Raw genomic sequence first — 13,818 nt, 5'->3', positions numbered from 1 at the left:
TAGAAACATTTTAAAATAACGAAAATCAACCAAAATTAATATTAATCATACGTCATGTAATACAATGATAATGTTTGAACTAAACTAAATTCATACATAATTTCTTAACTACTACAACTTATCCAGATATCCAACTGAATTTAATTTACAAGGATGTCAAGTTTAAACACAATGATTGTACAATTTAGGTTGAATAAAAATTGGTTAAACTGAAGTTGAGTGAAATGAAAAGCATTGTGTGTTTTAAACAGGGAACGAGAGCCATATTTGAAAGCCTTAATATATTGATTAAGAAGCCTATTTTGTAAGCATTATACAGCTTTTAAAATCGTTTTGTTTAACCTCGTAATTTTAGAAATATTTTGAAATAACTAAAATAAACCATAATTAATATTAATCATACGTCATGTAACACAGTTATTATGATGAAACGCTGAATTTAAACATAACTTCCAAACTACTAATTAAATTTGAACAAAACTTGGCATCCCAATAGAGGAGAAATCAAGCTTTTTGAATTTAATTTACAAGTGTAAACACTATGATGGTACAACAAATTTGGGTGAAATCAAACTAGAAATTAATAAATTTTGGTTGAAAAAAAAGTTGGTAAACCTAATGTTGAGTATAATGAAATGTATTGAAAGTTATATTAAAGGAATCAGTATATGTTGAAAAATTGTTTTAATAGTAAATGAGTTGGATATTTACTGCTATTTAGCCATATTTGGAACTCTATTAAAAAGCCTATTTTATTATATTTCTATAGCTTTTCAATTGGATTTATTAAACCTCTTAGTTTCAGAAATATTTTAAAATAACTAAAATCAACCATAATTTCATTAATCATACATCATGTTGAACTGAGCTTATAATGGAAAACCATGATACAATAATTGTAGAATGTAGAATCAGTAGAGTTTTCAATATTTAGCCCTATAACGTCAAACTTTGATTTTGATTTTTTTCATATTTTTTTATATTTTCTTTTGTTTGACGTTACAAGAATTGTATAATTGAGAATTTATTTTCTACTGGATGTACCTTATGTTGTTGTGTCATGATGGAAAACTAAATAAATACAGTTCTCCTAAACTACCACAGCAATTCATTTAAAACTTGTCATCCCAAGAAGAGATAAGTCAAGCTTTCTGAATTTCATTTGCAAGGATGTTAAGTTTACACACATTTCTGGAAAACTCGGAAGGGAAAAATATATAAAAATTTTAAAAAATTAAAAATTTTAATTTGAATGAAATAAACAAAACAAAACAAATAAATCCTATTTCTAAATATTGTTTGTTTTTGGTCTGGTTTTTGGTTTAATTAAAAGCAACAAACTAAATTCGAACTTGGTTTGAGAAATATTAATAAATAATTAAAATATGTCATAATTAATATTAATCATACGTATCCTACCTTTTAAGCTATTGGGCGAATCGATACAAAACACGTCATTAAAATGAAGGAGAAATTAAGCTTTAAGAAAATATTTGCAACAATAAATATCTCGATTATAAAGCCTATTTTGTTGCCTTTCTTAAGTATTTTAAAAACTTTTATTAGTGCTCTTAGTTTGAGAAATATTAATAAATGATTAAAGTATGTCCTAATTAATATTAATCATACGTACCGTAGCACTATGATAGTAATTAAAAAGTAAATAAATACAGAACTCTTAAACTATTGGACGAATCGTTATCAAACTCGACATTACAATAAAGGAAAAATTAAGCTTCTGTATACAGGGGTATCCAGTTTAAACACAGTATGGGCTACAGTATGTCAAAGTTAAACAATTAATTTTCAAAACTGGTAATTTTTTACATATATAAAACGATTTTTCATATTATTAGAATTTTTTAAAGAAAAATAGTAGAAATTACGGTTATTCAATAAATTTTTAATAACTAAGATTTACCACAACGCTTCGCAGTTAGTGTTTGTTTTTAAAAAAAAAATAAATATTTGCAGCAATGAAATTCCTAATATGAAAGCTTATTTTATTAGCTTTCATATGTATATGAAATCTTTTTATTAGTACTCTTAGTTTTAGAAAAATTAATGAATAACCAAAATATGCCATAATTAATATTAATCATACGTACCGTAGCACTATGACAGTGATGAAAAAGTAAAGAAATACATAACTCTTAAACCATTACATCAATCGCTACAAAACTCAACATTACTATAGAGAAGAAATTAAGCTGTCAGAATTTTGCTTAGAGTAATGTCTAGGATGAACAGGATTGAGTACAGTGGGTCAAAGTTGGACAACCCTCAAATTTTTCACAAGTATATAAACCATTTTTTTTTCATTTTTAGCGTTTTTGAATATAAAATGAAACAAGTAAAGAAACTTTATTAAAGAAAAAATACAAAATTCTTAGATTCGTAAAATAAAACTATAAAATATTTTAACTTTTTTTCGGTTTATGTTTACTAAAGTTATTAACTTACCTTGAAAACAACTCAATATTGATGAACACATATTCACCACTGTCAATCATATTTAACTCTTCGGCTGTCAGCATAATTTGCCGTATCGACTGGGGATCGGCACACATAATGACAACTAAAAAGATATCAAGATAAAAATAGAGCTTAATTTATGTATATTACAGTCTAAACATTAAAATATTTTAATTTTGGACACCAAATAACCAACTTATAAGCATTTCAATTAAATTTCATAATATTTATGTATTTTAATTAATTTATTATTTATCAATTATTATTAAGTGCTAAGAAATGGAAAAATTTTAAAAAGCTCCCACAATAAAGTCTTACGAGTTAAATAAATGTTTATTTTAAATGTTGAGATGTTGTTTAATTGTTTAATTATTATTTTGTTTTGCTGTTGGTTTTTTTCTCTCTCTTTGCTAAAGATGTTTAGAATAATAATTGAAGTTTATTGTTTTTAATAATTTATTCATTACGTCAGTGGTATAGGGTATTTTGTACGTTAATTCAGTGAAATGTGTATGTTTATGGAAATTATTAAAAACAGTTTTATAACGAGAGAAGTAAGAACAATTTTTTAAACAATGACTAGGAAGTGAAATTGTAAATAATATTCAAATATGTACAAAAAGATATGATTTTTAAACATGTGTAAGAGATTAATTTACATTATCATAACTACTACATACCTTATTTATTACTTAGAAGTAGTTTAGTAATGACTGTCTAAAATCTGTTATATAAGTAGCTATTTACTAAACATCTGCTTGTTTAATAAATAATTTTTATTCAATTTTACATTAACATTTCTAATTTTAAAAATATCTTTAGTAAACATAAATATTTCAACAAATTCATTTTATATACTTTGCACAAACTATGTAAAAATATTTTCTTTCCCCAAAAATCTTTTGTAAAACAAATTTTTTTCTTAAATATTCCATCTAATATTTATTTTTATAAGACCAAAAATATTTATTTTCATTTTCCACCTGTTTAGCAGTGAATGTAGTGTGAATTGCTAGATTTTCTTGTTCTGCATACAGTTTTGGCAACATCTTTCAGTCATTTCAGCTAAATGTTTTCTGTGGTGAGGCTTGGCGGGAATACAAGGAAAAATCAAGCAACCAACCAACCAGCCAGCCACCACCACTGACCATAGACAAACACATTAAAATTCATTGTTGTACGAAATTTTTAATTAAAGTCATTTTTCATTTCAATATTTTTCATAGTAGCCAAATAATTTGTATAGTTTTTATTAATGGCTGTGTATTGAAATATGGGAAAATTCTTTATAATGTAATGATAATAAAGAAGGTATGGGTTTTTAAATATATCATAAGAAGGGAAACTGTATTTGATTTTTAAATTATTATAATGAAATAATTTACTTATAAAACTTACTTAAAAAAAATATTTAATAAAAGTTGTATATTGTAATTTCTTAAATTTTTACCCCAGCAAGAAATTTTTTAAAATTTGAATATCTCTAATATGAAGCCTATTTTGTAAGCTTTCTTTAGCTTTTTAAATAATTTGCTTAGCTCTCTTTGTTTCAGAGATATTTTCAAATAAGTGAAATAAACCATAATTAATATTAATCATACGTCATGTAGTAAAATGATAATGATTGTATAGTATATAATCACATAACTCCCAAACTAATGGTCACATCAATACGAAACTTGTTATATTTATAGAGGAAAGATTAAGCTTTAACAATATTGTTTATAGGAATATCAAATTTTATTGTAGCGTTGGCTATAGCTGATCCAAATGGGAAAATGGGTTTTTATAAAATTTTAATTTTTACAAAAATAATTTCAGTTATCTCAGTTACAAAAAAAATTGAAGTCTATGATGCTCCAAAGCCATAATTAATATTAATCTTACGTCATGGGGATTAAAATCTAAATGTTTTAGTAACTTGTAAGCTAGTACTGCGACCAGAATAAAACTTGTTACTTTTTCTATAGGCTAGAAGATAGGCTTTCAAAATGTTGGTTACATGGATAACAAATTTAATTAAGCTTTGGCTGCAGTACGTCAAAGTTGTATAGCTCGGTTTATAAATTGGTAAATTTTGCAAATATTGGATTTTGATAAAGGCAAATATCTCAATAAATTTTACTTATTCAAACGATATTAAGATCTCAGATTCGCCATATATAAGTGCAAAACACTGTTGTGGAGAACTATGAATATCTTTTTAAAGATGTTATTTTGATAGCCTTCATTAGTATTTTAAATCATAATCAATATTAATCATACGATTAAAAATTAAATATCTAAATAACTTCTGAAATACTACTGCGAGCAATATAAAACTTGACATAATAATAGAGGAGGAAGAATGCTTTCAGAATTTTGTTTACAGCGATGTCAATTTATAGTACAGGATTGCCTACTGTGGTCCCAAATGGTACAATTAGTTTCTGTAATGTTAACTGAACTGAACTAAATTATGCAAATATAAATTGAGTGCAATTTTACTGTTTTTTAATGAAATAGTTTTAAGATCGCATGAAATCATTTTTACCAATCATTTCTTTTGGGATCTCAGATATACAAAGGAGGCATATTTGAAGCTACGAATATATTGATAAGGAAGCTGGTTTTGTTAGCTGTCATTAGTATTTTAAATATTTTTAATAGCCCCCTTATTTTCAGAAATATAAATAAATAATTAAAATAAGTCATAATTAATATTAATCATACGTCATGTACGACTAGTAATAAATATGTAAATAACTTCTAAACTAAAGCTGCATGCAGTATAAAACTTGGCACAACAATAAAGAAGAAATTATATTTTCAAAATTTTATTTACAGGGATGTCTAGTTTAAGTACAGGGATGGATATAGTGGACAACTTAAAAAGTTTTGCCAATATAAATACGACACAATTATAAATATTTAAACAGCTTCTAAGTTACTGCTGCGAGCGGTACAAGACTTGATGTATTAAGAGAGGAGAAATTAAGCTTTGTTTGCAGGGAAGTAAAGTTTAAATAAAACCGTGTTGATTTAAAAGCAAAGAGTTATATTTACAGCTATTGACTATAAACTTATATTTTTTGAAATTCGTGAAACAATTCGTTATCATAAATGGGTAAATTATAATATTTTTTACAAATTTGCTGATGTTTTTCAATAAATACCTCAACAAATTATTGTAACTAAAATATTTCGAGATCTTTAGTTCGCCTAAATTAAGTATAAATAATCAAGCAAAGTATTCATATTAGGACCATCGAATATCTCGCTTAGTAAGCTTATTTTGTTAGCATTCATTAGTATTTTAAATAATTTTCTTAGTGCTATTAGCTCAAGAAATATTAACAAATAACTAAAATAACTCATAATTAATATTAATCATACGTCATGTAGGATTAAAAAATAAATAACTTCCATGCTAATAACGTTAGCGTTATAAAACTTGGTATAATAATAGAGAAGAAATTGTTTACAGTAATGTGATGTTTAAACACAGGATTTTATGCAGTGTGTCAAAATGGGAAAACTCGGTTGTTTAAATGTTTTCTAAACTTATAAAGTTTGCAAATATAAATTCAGTTGGAAAGCTTTTGGTTTAAATAAAAATAAAGAGACCACAAGAAAAAAGTGTACGTAAAAAATACTTCTAAATCTACGACGCTCACCGTTAAGTATAAATAACGAAGTAAATACTTCATATTTGAAGCTACTAATATTTTGCTAAATAAGCTTATTGTGTCAGCTTTCATTTACATATTTAATATTTGTATTAATCCCCTTAGTTTGAGAAATATTAATAAATATGTAAAATAACTCATAATTAATATTAATCATACGTCATGTAGGCTTAAAAAATAAATATATGAATAACTTCTAAATTACTGCAGCGTTTGAAATAAAACTTTTCACTTCTATAGCAGAGATGTCAGGCTTTCAATGTAACGTTTCCAGAGATGTATAGTTTTATTACAGGGTTGGCTATAGGGTATCAAAATTGTGCAACTCGCTTGTGCCTCGATTTGCATAAGCAGAGACTGCAAAGATTTTAACTAACTTTATACTGGCAACGACTTCTCTTAGTTATATGGTTATTATGGTTGTTTTGTGTAACTAGTTACAAAATAACATCTAAGTAAGGTCTTAGGTAATTATCTGTTAGAAAGCTTAGTTTAAATGTCAAGGCATACGAAGTATAGAGCCATTATATTACTACTCATTACTTGATAGTTGTTAGGTAATGCAGGATTGTCTTCTATACATAATCAAGTTTATTAAGCTGGGAAACACAGTTTAGTTATCTGTCTCTATTCACAGATATTGTTTTTTATTAAAGTTAATAAATTGTTTATAAAATTAAACAAATATCAGACGATTCATTCACTCTTAAACTGACACAAACAGCAGCCATCAAATTATGGACAAAAACCAAGACATATTGAGCAAAAATTAAACAGATTTTGAAAAGCTTCATAGTGTCAAATAATGTTTACATTTCACTCTTAGACAAATATAAAAAAAACGTTTACGAGACAGGTAAATAAATACTCGATGAATATTCTAGACTAAAATATTGTGAGTACTTTCGAGCAGACTGATTTCTTTAGCCAGACAAAGTGTCTACTTGTTTGTGGCTGTTGGTAATTTAATAAAATAAATCATTTTTTTTGCTTTTGTGTCTGTCTGTCTTTCAGTTGCTTAAACGAGGACAATGTTAGTGTATTTGGTTGGTTAGATTTGTATTCATTTTAGGATTTTGCTACATTATTTATTTATTCATGGCACAATTACATTGTATTTCATTTCATTTCAATTCGTTTCATTTCGTTTGAAGAATGTGTATTTATTTATTTGCAGCAGGTATTGTGCCCGACTCTTGTTATTTTGATTATTTTGTGTCTTTTGCTTTATTTATTTATAAACAATTATTTTTTATGATCAAATTTGTTTATATTTGTTTTACTTATTTGCAAAATGAACAAAACAAAATCGTTAAAGAAATTATAGTTAAAAAATCATGTGTACAAAACACATACCTACGCCCAATAAGGAAATATATAAATACATTTTTAACAAAGTGAATTGTATTCAATTAGATAGAGCTAGTTAGTGCATGATAAAAGTAAGCAGACATTTTTACTTGGAAATATGTCTGCAAAAGCTACATCCAGAGTTCATCTACTAAAATATATGATTTGTAGAATTATAAAGAATAAAATTTTAAATGTTTTTGCAGTTTTCATGCTCACAGTCTTTCGGTGTCTTTAACAGTCAAACACATTGCCAAGGCGCCTTATTCTTTCATTTGTAAACATTAATTTGTTTTATTTAAATTAAAAATAAAACGTAAAATCTATACAAATAAACTATAAAAGAATAACAATAATTGTTATTGTTACAAAATTTATTAGAGAACAAAATAAATATTTTTTTACAAACATTTCAGCAGTGTTTGATGGCGTGCCAAAGCAATCAAATCAAACTTTCCTGTTGTGCGTTTCCTTTATAGCGGGACGTTCAATCAACACTTACTTAGTACTAATAATAAGATACACTTGGAAAAATTGGTATAAAATTTAACAAAAACACCGAAAATTAATTGCAACAAAGTCATGTCATTTTAATTACCACTATATACCGCCTGCAATACCAGGAAGTAGTTTAGTAATGGGTGGTTTTTAATGTGATACATATCTTGCTATTTTAATCTTTAAATAAATATTTCATTTCCATTTAAAATATATTTAAAGAACTTAAATGTACTCAAGCAAATTTTTAATTTTTCTTTACATAAAATTCTCATTTAGTTCATAATATTTTACAAGTTAAATTTTCATATTTGGTAAATCAGATATCTTGATTAGTTAGCTTATTTTGTTAGCTTTCATTAGTAGTTGAAATATTTTTCTTGATCCTCTTAGTTTTCAAAATATTAATAAATATATAAAATAAGCTATAATTAATATTAATCATACGTCATGTGGGATTAAAATATATATTCTTACATAACTTCTAAACTACTGCTGGGAACATTACAAAACTTGTTACTTCTATAGCACAGAAGTTAAGCTTTCAGAATATTATTTACAGGGATGTCAAGTTTAAGTGCAGGGTTGGATAAATTACCTCAAAATTTGAAAAGTGGTCAAAATGTTAAGGAAACTTTAGAGAGATATTATATAATTATTTAAACCTATTACTAGATAATTAAAGTTTATAAAAAGCCACAATTTTTAAATTAACTACCTACCAACTAATTTCTAACAGTGTTTGTTTGATTATTATTTTTTTTTTTATTTTTTGCTCAACTAGACTTTTAATATTTATTAGCCAAGTCGTTTTAAGTCAATAAAGACATTTAATTACAATAAAATTGCAACAACAACTACAAAAAAAAGAAACAATAAAATAAATTAGAAATGGAAACAGATTTATTTACACTCGTCCATTTGTACGAACATTTGATTTTTGCAAAATGTACATTGTTGAAAGTAAAAAATGTGTATTTTTAACATTTTTGACACGTACAATTTAATATTTATTGTAGTAAATAAAAAAAAGTATTTTTAGCTATTTATTTCATTTACATTTTAATTGTATAATTATTTATATGTATTTATGTCTTTGCTATTTTTGATAAAGAATTTTTTTCTAATAATAAAATTGATTTAAACGCAATTTATGCTAAATTGAGTGTAAATATTAAGTCATACTTTATAGGGGCGAGAAAAAACTATTAAAAAAGTAATAAAAATAATATAAATTAAAAAGAGAAATATCATTATTTGTAGATTTTATTAGTTTTCATTAAAAACCTATAACTTTGAAAGCAGCTGAAATAGTATTTTTTATTATAAATCAGCAAATAAATGTGTTATAAATATAACTAAAGTTAATATTTAAAATCTTTTTCAAAATATAAAAATAAAGGAAATATTTTAGATTAAAATAGGAGGCGTAACTTAAAGATGTAACTTTTTAAAATTATTAAATGTATCTATTTAAATTACTAATTATAATATTAAAAGACTGATTAAATAAGAAATTTCAGAAAATTACTCTTAAGCTACTTTTTTTTGAAAATTTTACAATGAAAACTTATTAATTTAAAAAAATATATGTTGGTATATTTGAAAAAAGTACTTTTTTTGGTACTTTTTTAAAAATACTAAAAATGTATACAAAATAATCACAAATAGGTAATAAACATTATAAATAATTATAAATTATGCAAAAAGTACTATTTAAATAAGAAAAGTACCAAAAAAGTACTTTTTGAAAAATCGCAAAATAATAAAAAAAGTTATACTGAAAACATTTTTAACCAAAAATTTTATATTTTGGTTAATTTGAAAAATGTACTTTTTAAATAATAACAAAATGTACGAAAAATAATAAAATTGAACAAATAATTTAAATGACTTAAAAATTAAGCTTAAATATTGAAAATGCCGCAGAGGTTTAATTAAATAAGAATTTTTAGAAAAGAAACAATAATATTTAAATTTACATATTTTAAAATTTTTTAAAAAGTACTTTTTCGGTACTTTTGTATATAATACCTAAAGAAATAATAAAATTGCCAAAAAGTAATACTAAAATAAGAAATTTCATAGAAAGTATATTCTTGGAACTTTTTGAAAAATTCAAAAAAGGAAAATTTTATGTTTTCAATCCTGAAAAAAAGTAATTTTTTTTGGTACTTTTTGGAAAAATAATCACAATTAATTAATAAACTTAAAAAAAATTTTTAAAACTACTTCAAAGTATGACAGAAATTAAACAAAAAGTGTTTAATAAATAAGAATTTCAGAAATTTCCACTTATTGAAAAATAAACTAAAAGACAGACCATATGACGGAAAACAGACAAAAAATGTTTATTAAATAAGAAATTTCAGAAAAGTTCCACAAAAAGAACTTTTGAAAAATAATCAAAAACAAAGAAAATTTTACACTGAAAACATTTTAAAGGCAAACAAATGTTTTATTTCGCAAATTTAAAAAAAGTACTTTTTAAAATTTCAGAAAAATGCATAACAAATAACAACATTTTATCAATAAAAATTAATGTCTTAAAAATTATAAGTACAGTTTTTATTATGAAAATTGCAAAAAGTACTATTCAAATACAAGAAAAGTACCAAAAATGTACTTTTATTAAAAATTACAAAAATAAAGGAAATTTAATATTGAAAACATTTTTAAGGCAAAAAAATGTTAAATTTAGTAAAACTTTAAAAAGTACTTTTTTGGTACTTTTTAAAAAATCCACAAACTGTATAAAAAATAATCATAACTAATAATTAAAATGGAAAAAGCTTCAATCAAAATGAAAATTTTTAAATTTTTTTTTATAATTTTGATTAAAAAAATTTAAAATTTTGTCAGTTTCATCTCCAAAATTTAGAATTCAAAAAAAAAAAATTAATTTGATTAATTCTTTTTTAACTTTAGTAATTAATTGTGATTATTTTGCATATGATTTTTGTATTTTTAAAAAAGTACCAAAAAAGTACTTTTATTAAAAATTACAAAAATAAAGAAAATTTAATATTGAAAACATTTTTAAGGCAAAAAAATGTTAAATTTAGTAAAACTTTAAAAAGTACTTTTTTGGTACTTTTTTAAAAATCCACAAACTGTATAAAAAATAATCACAATTAATTAATAAAATGGAAGCTTCAATCAAAATCAAAATTCTTAACTTTTTTTTGTAATTTTGATTAAAAAAATTTGAAATTTTGTCAGTTTCATTTCCAAAATTTTGAATTTTCATCAAAATTACTCAAAAAAAAAAAAATTAATTTGATTAATTCTTTTTTAATTTTAGTAATTAATTGTGATTATTTTTCATATGATTTTTGTATTTTTAAAAAAGTACTAAAAAAATACTTTTTCAAATTTTGCCAAATATAACAGTTGTTTGCCATTTTTGTAATTATTTTTTTAGAAATGTTAAAATAAATTCAGTCTTTATATTCTAGCTAGTCGTCGACTTCAAAATTACAGAACTGCTACTCAATTAATGAACTGAATATATGAGTTTTATCCTCAAAGTATCCAGTTTTAAGAGCTATAGAAAAATAGTAGAATTAAATAAAACTGTGATCAGTAAATTTGTTGATTGGTAGCATAACTCAATAGCTTTCAGCTTATGATCCCATATATGATTAAATTTTAGCTTCAATCTTAGTCCTTTTCATGCTTCAATTGAGATATTTTTATAATCTTATTTATACTTTAATCGTAAATCTATTTATAGTTATATTTGAGCTTCAATCCTAGATTTTTTTTTATTCTTAAATTCTAGATCTATTAAAGTCTTGTTTAAGATTCAATTGTAGATATTTTTATTGTTTTATTGTTATTTGATCTTATATTTGGGATCTAATCGTAGATATTTTTAAAGTAATATTTGATCTTCAATCTAAGATTTTTTTGTCTAATTTGAGATGCAGTTATTTATAGTTATATTTGATCTTCAATTGTAGATCTTTTTCAATCGTAAATACTTTTATAGTCCTGTTACAGATGCCGTCGTAGATCTTTTTATAGTCATATTTGAGTTTCTATCGTAGGACTTTATATTGTCGTTAGGCTTCAATTGTACATATTTTATAATCATATTTGAGCTCCAATCTTTGTATAGTCCTATTTTAGCTTCCATCGTAGATCTTTTTATAGTTATAATTAAGATTCAGATTTGCTTAAAGTCCCATTTTAGATTCAATCATAGATCATTATAAAGTACCATTTTAGCTTCAATCGATGATCTTTATAATATCCTACTTAAGAGTCAATCGCAGATCATTTTAGCTTCAATCGATGATCACTATACAGTCCCATTTTAGCTTCAATTATTAAGTCCTATTTATGATTCAATCGCAGATCATTTTATAGGAACATTTTAGCTATATAGTTATAAGTAAGATTCAATCATAGATCATGTTATAGTCCCATTTTAGTTTGAATTGAAGATCACTATACAGTCCCATTTTAGTTTCAATTATATAGTCCTATTTAAGACTCAATCGCAGATCATATTATAGTCCCATTTTAGCTTGAATTATAGATCATTTTAGCTGCAATTGAAGATCATTATATGGTTCTATTTAAGATTCAATCGCAGATCATATTATAGGCCCATTTTAGCTTCAATCGAAGATCTTTATGTAGACCAATTTAAGACTCAATCGCTGATCATGTTATAGTCCCATTTTATCTTCAATCGAAGATCACTATACAGTCTTATTTTAGCTTCAATTATATAGTCCTATTTAAGAGTCAATCGCAGATCATGTTACAGTCCCATTTGAGCTTCAATCGAAGATCACTATACAGTCCCATTTTAACTTCTATTATATAGTCCTATTAAAGATTGAATCGCTGATCATGTTATAGTCCCATTTTAGCTTCAATAGAAGATCTTTATGTAATCCAATTTTAGCTTCAATGGAAGATCATTATATAGTTGTATTTATCATTCAATCGCAGATCATGTTATAGTCCAATTTTAGCTTCAATTGAGAGTCAATCGCAGAACATATTATAGTCCCATTTAAGCTTGAATTATAGATCAGTTTAGCTTCAATCGAAGATCATTATATGGTTCTATTTAAGATTCAATCGCAGATCATGTTATAGTCCCATTTTAGCTTCAATCGAAGATCACTATACAGTCCCATTTTAACTTCAATTATATAGTCCTATTTAAGATTCAATCGCAGAACATATAGTCCCATTTTAGCTTGAATTATAGATCATTTTAGCTTCAATCGAAGATCATTATATGGTTATATTTAAGATTCAATCGCAGATCATGTTATAGTCCCATTTAAGCAATCGAAGATCATTATATGGTTCTATTTAAGATTCAATCGCAGATCATATTATAGGCCCATTTTAGATTCAATCGAAGATCACTATACAGTTCCATTTTAACTTCAATTATATAGTCCTATTAAAGATTCAATCGCTGATCATGTTATAGTCCCATTTTTGCTTCAATCGAAGATATTTATGTAGTCAAGTTTAAGATTCAATCGCTGATCATGTTATAGTCCCATTTTATCTTCAATTGTAGATCATGTATAGTCCAGTTTCAGTTTGAATCGTAGATCATTATATAATCTCATTGTAGCTTCAATCGAACATCACTATTTAGTCTCATTTTAGCTAAAATCGAAGATCTTTATTTATACAGTCCAATTTAAGAGTCAATCGAAGATCATTATGTGGTTCTATTTAAGATTCAATATCAGATTATTATATGGTCCCATTTTAGCTTCAATCGAAGTCCTATTTGAGATTCAATCGCTGATCATGTTATAGTTCCATTATAGTTTTAATCGGA

General features: G+C 24.6%; 1 protein-coding gene across 2 annotated transcripts in view; it reads right to left on the bottom strand.

The window, feature by feature from the left end:
• Positions 1-13,818, bottom strand: part of LOC135956021 (atrial natriuretic peptide receptor 1) — a 395,833-nt gene that overhangs the window by 49,149 nt on the left and 332,866 nt on the right. For both annotated transcript variants that reach the window (XM_065506486.1, XM_065506493.1), the window contains one exon: positions 2,464-2,578. In XM_065506486.1, coding sequence (XP_065362558.1) covers positions 2,464-2,578 — 115 coding nt within the window. The remainder of the gene's footprint in view (positions 1-2,463; positions 2,579-13,818) is intronic.

This window comes from Calliphora vicina, chromosome 1 (assembly GCF_958450345.1).
Source record: "Calliphora vicina chromosome 1, idCalVici1.1, whole genome shotgun sequence".
Taxonomy (NCBI): domain Eukaryota; kingdom Metazoa; phylum Arthropoda; class Insecta; order Diptera; family Calliphoridae; genus Calliphora; species Calliphora vicina.
Note: the sequence above shows the minus strand (reverse complement) of the source record. Positions and strands in the feature narration are given on the sequence as shown.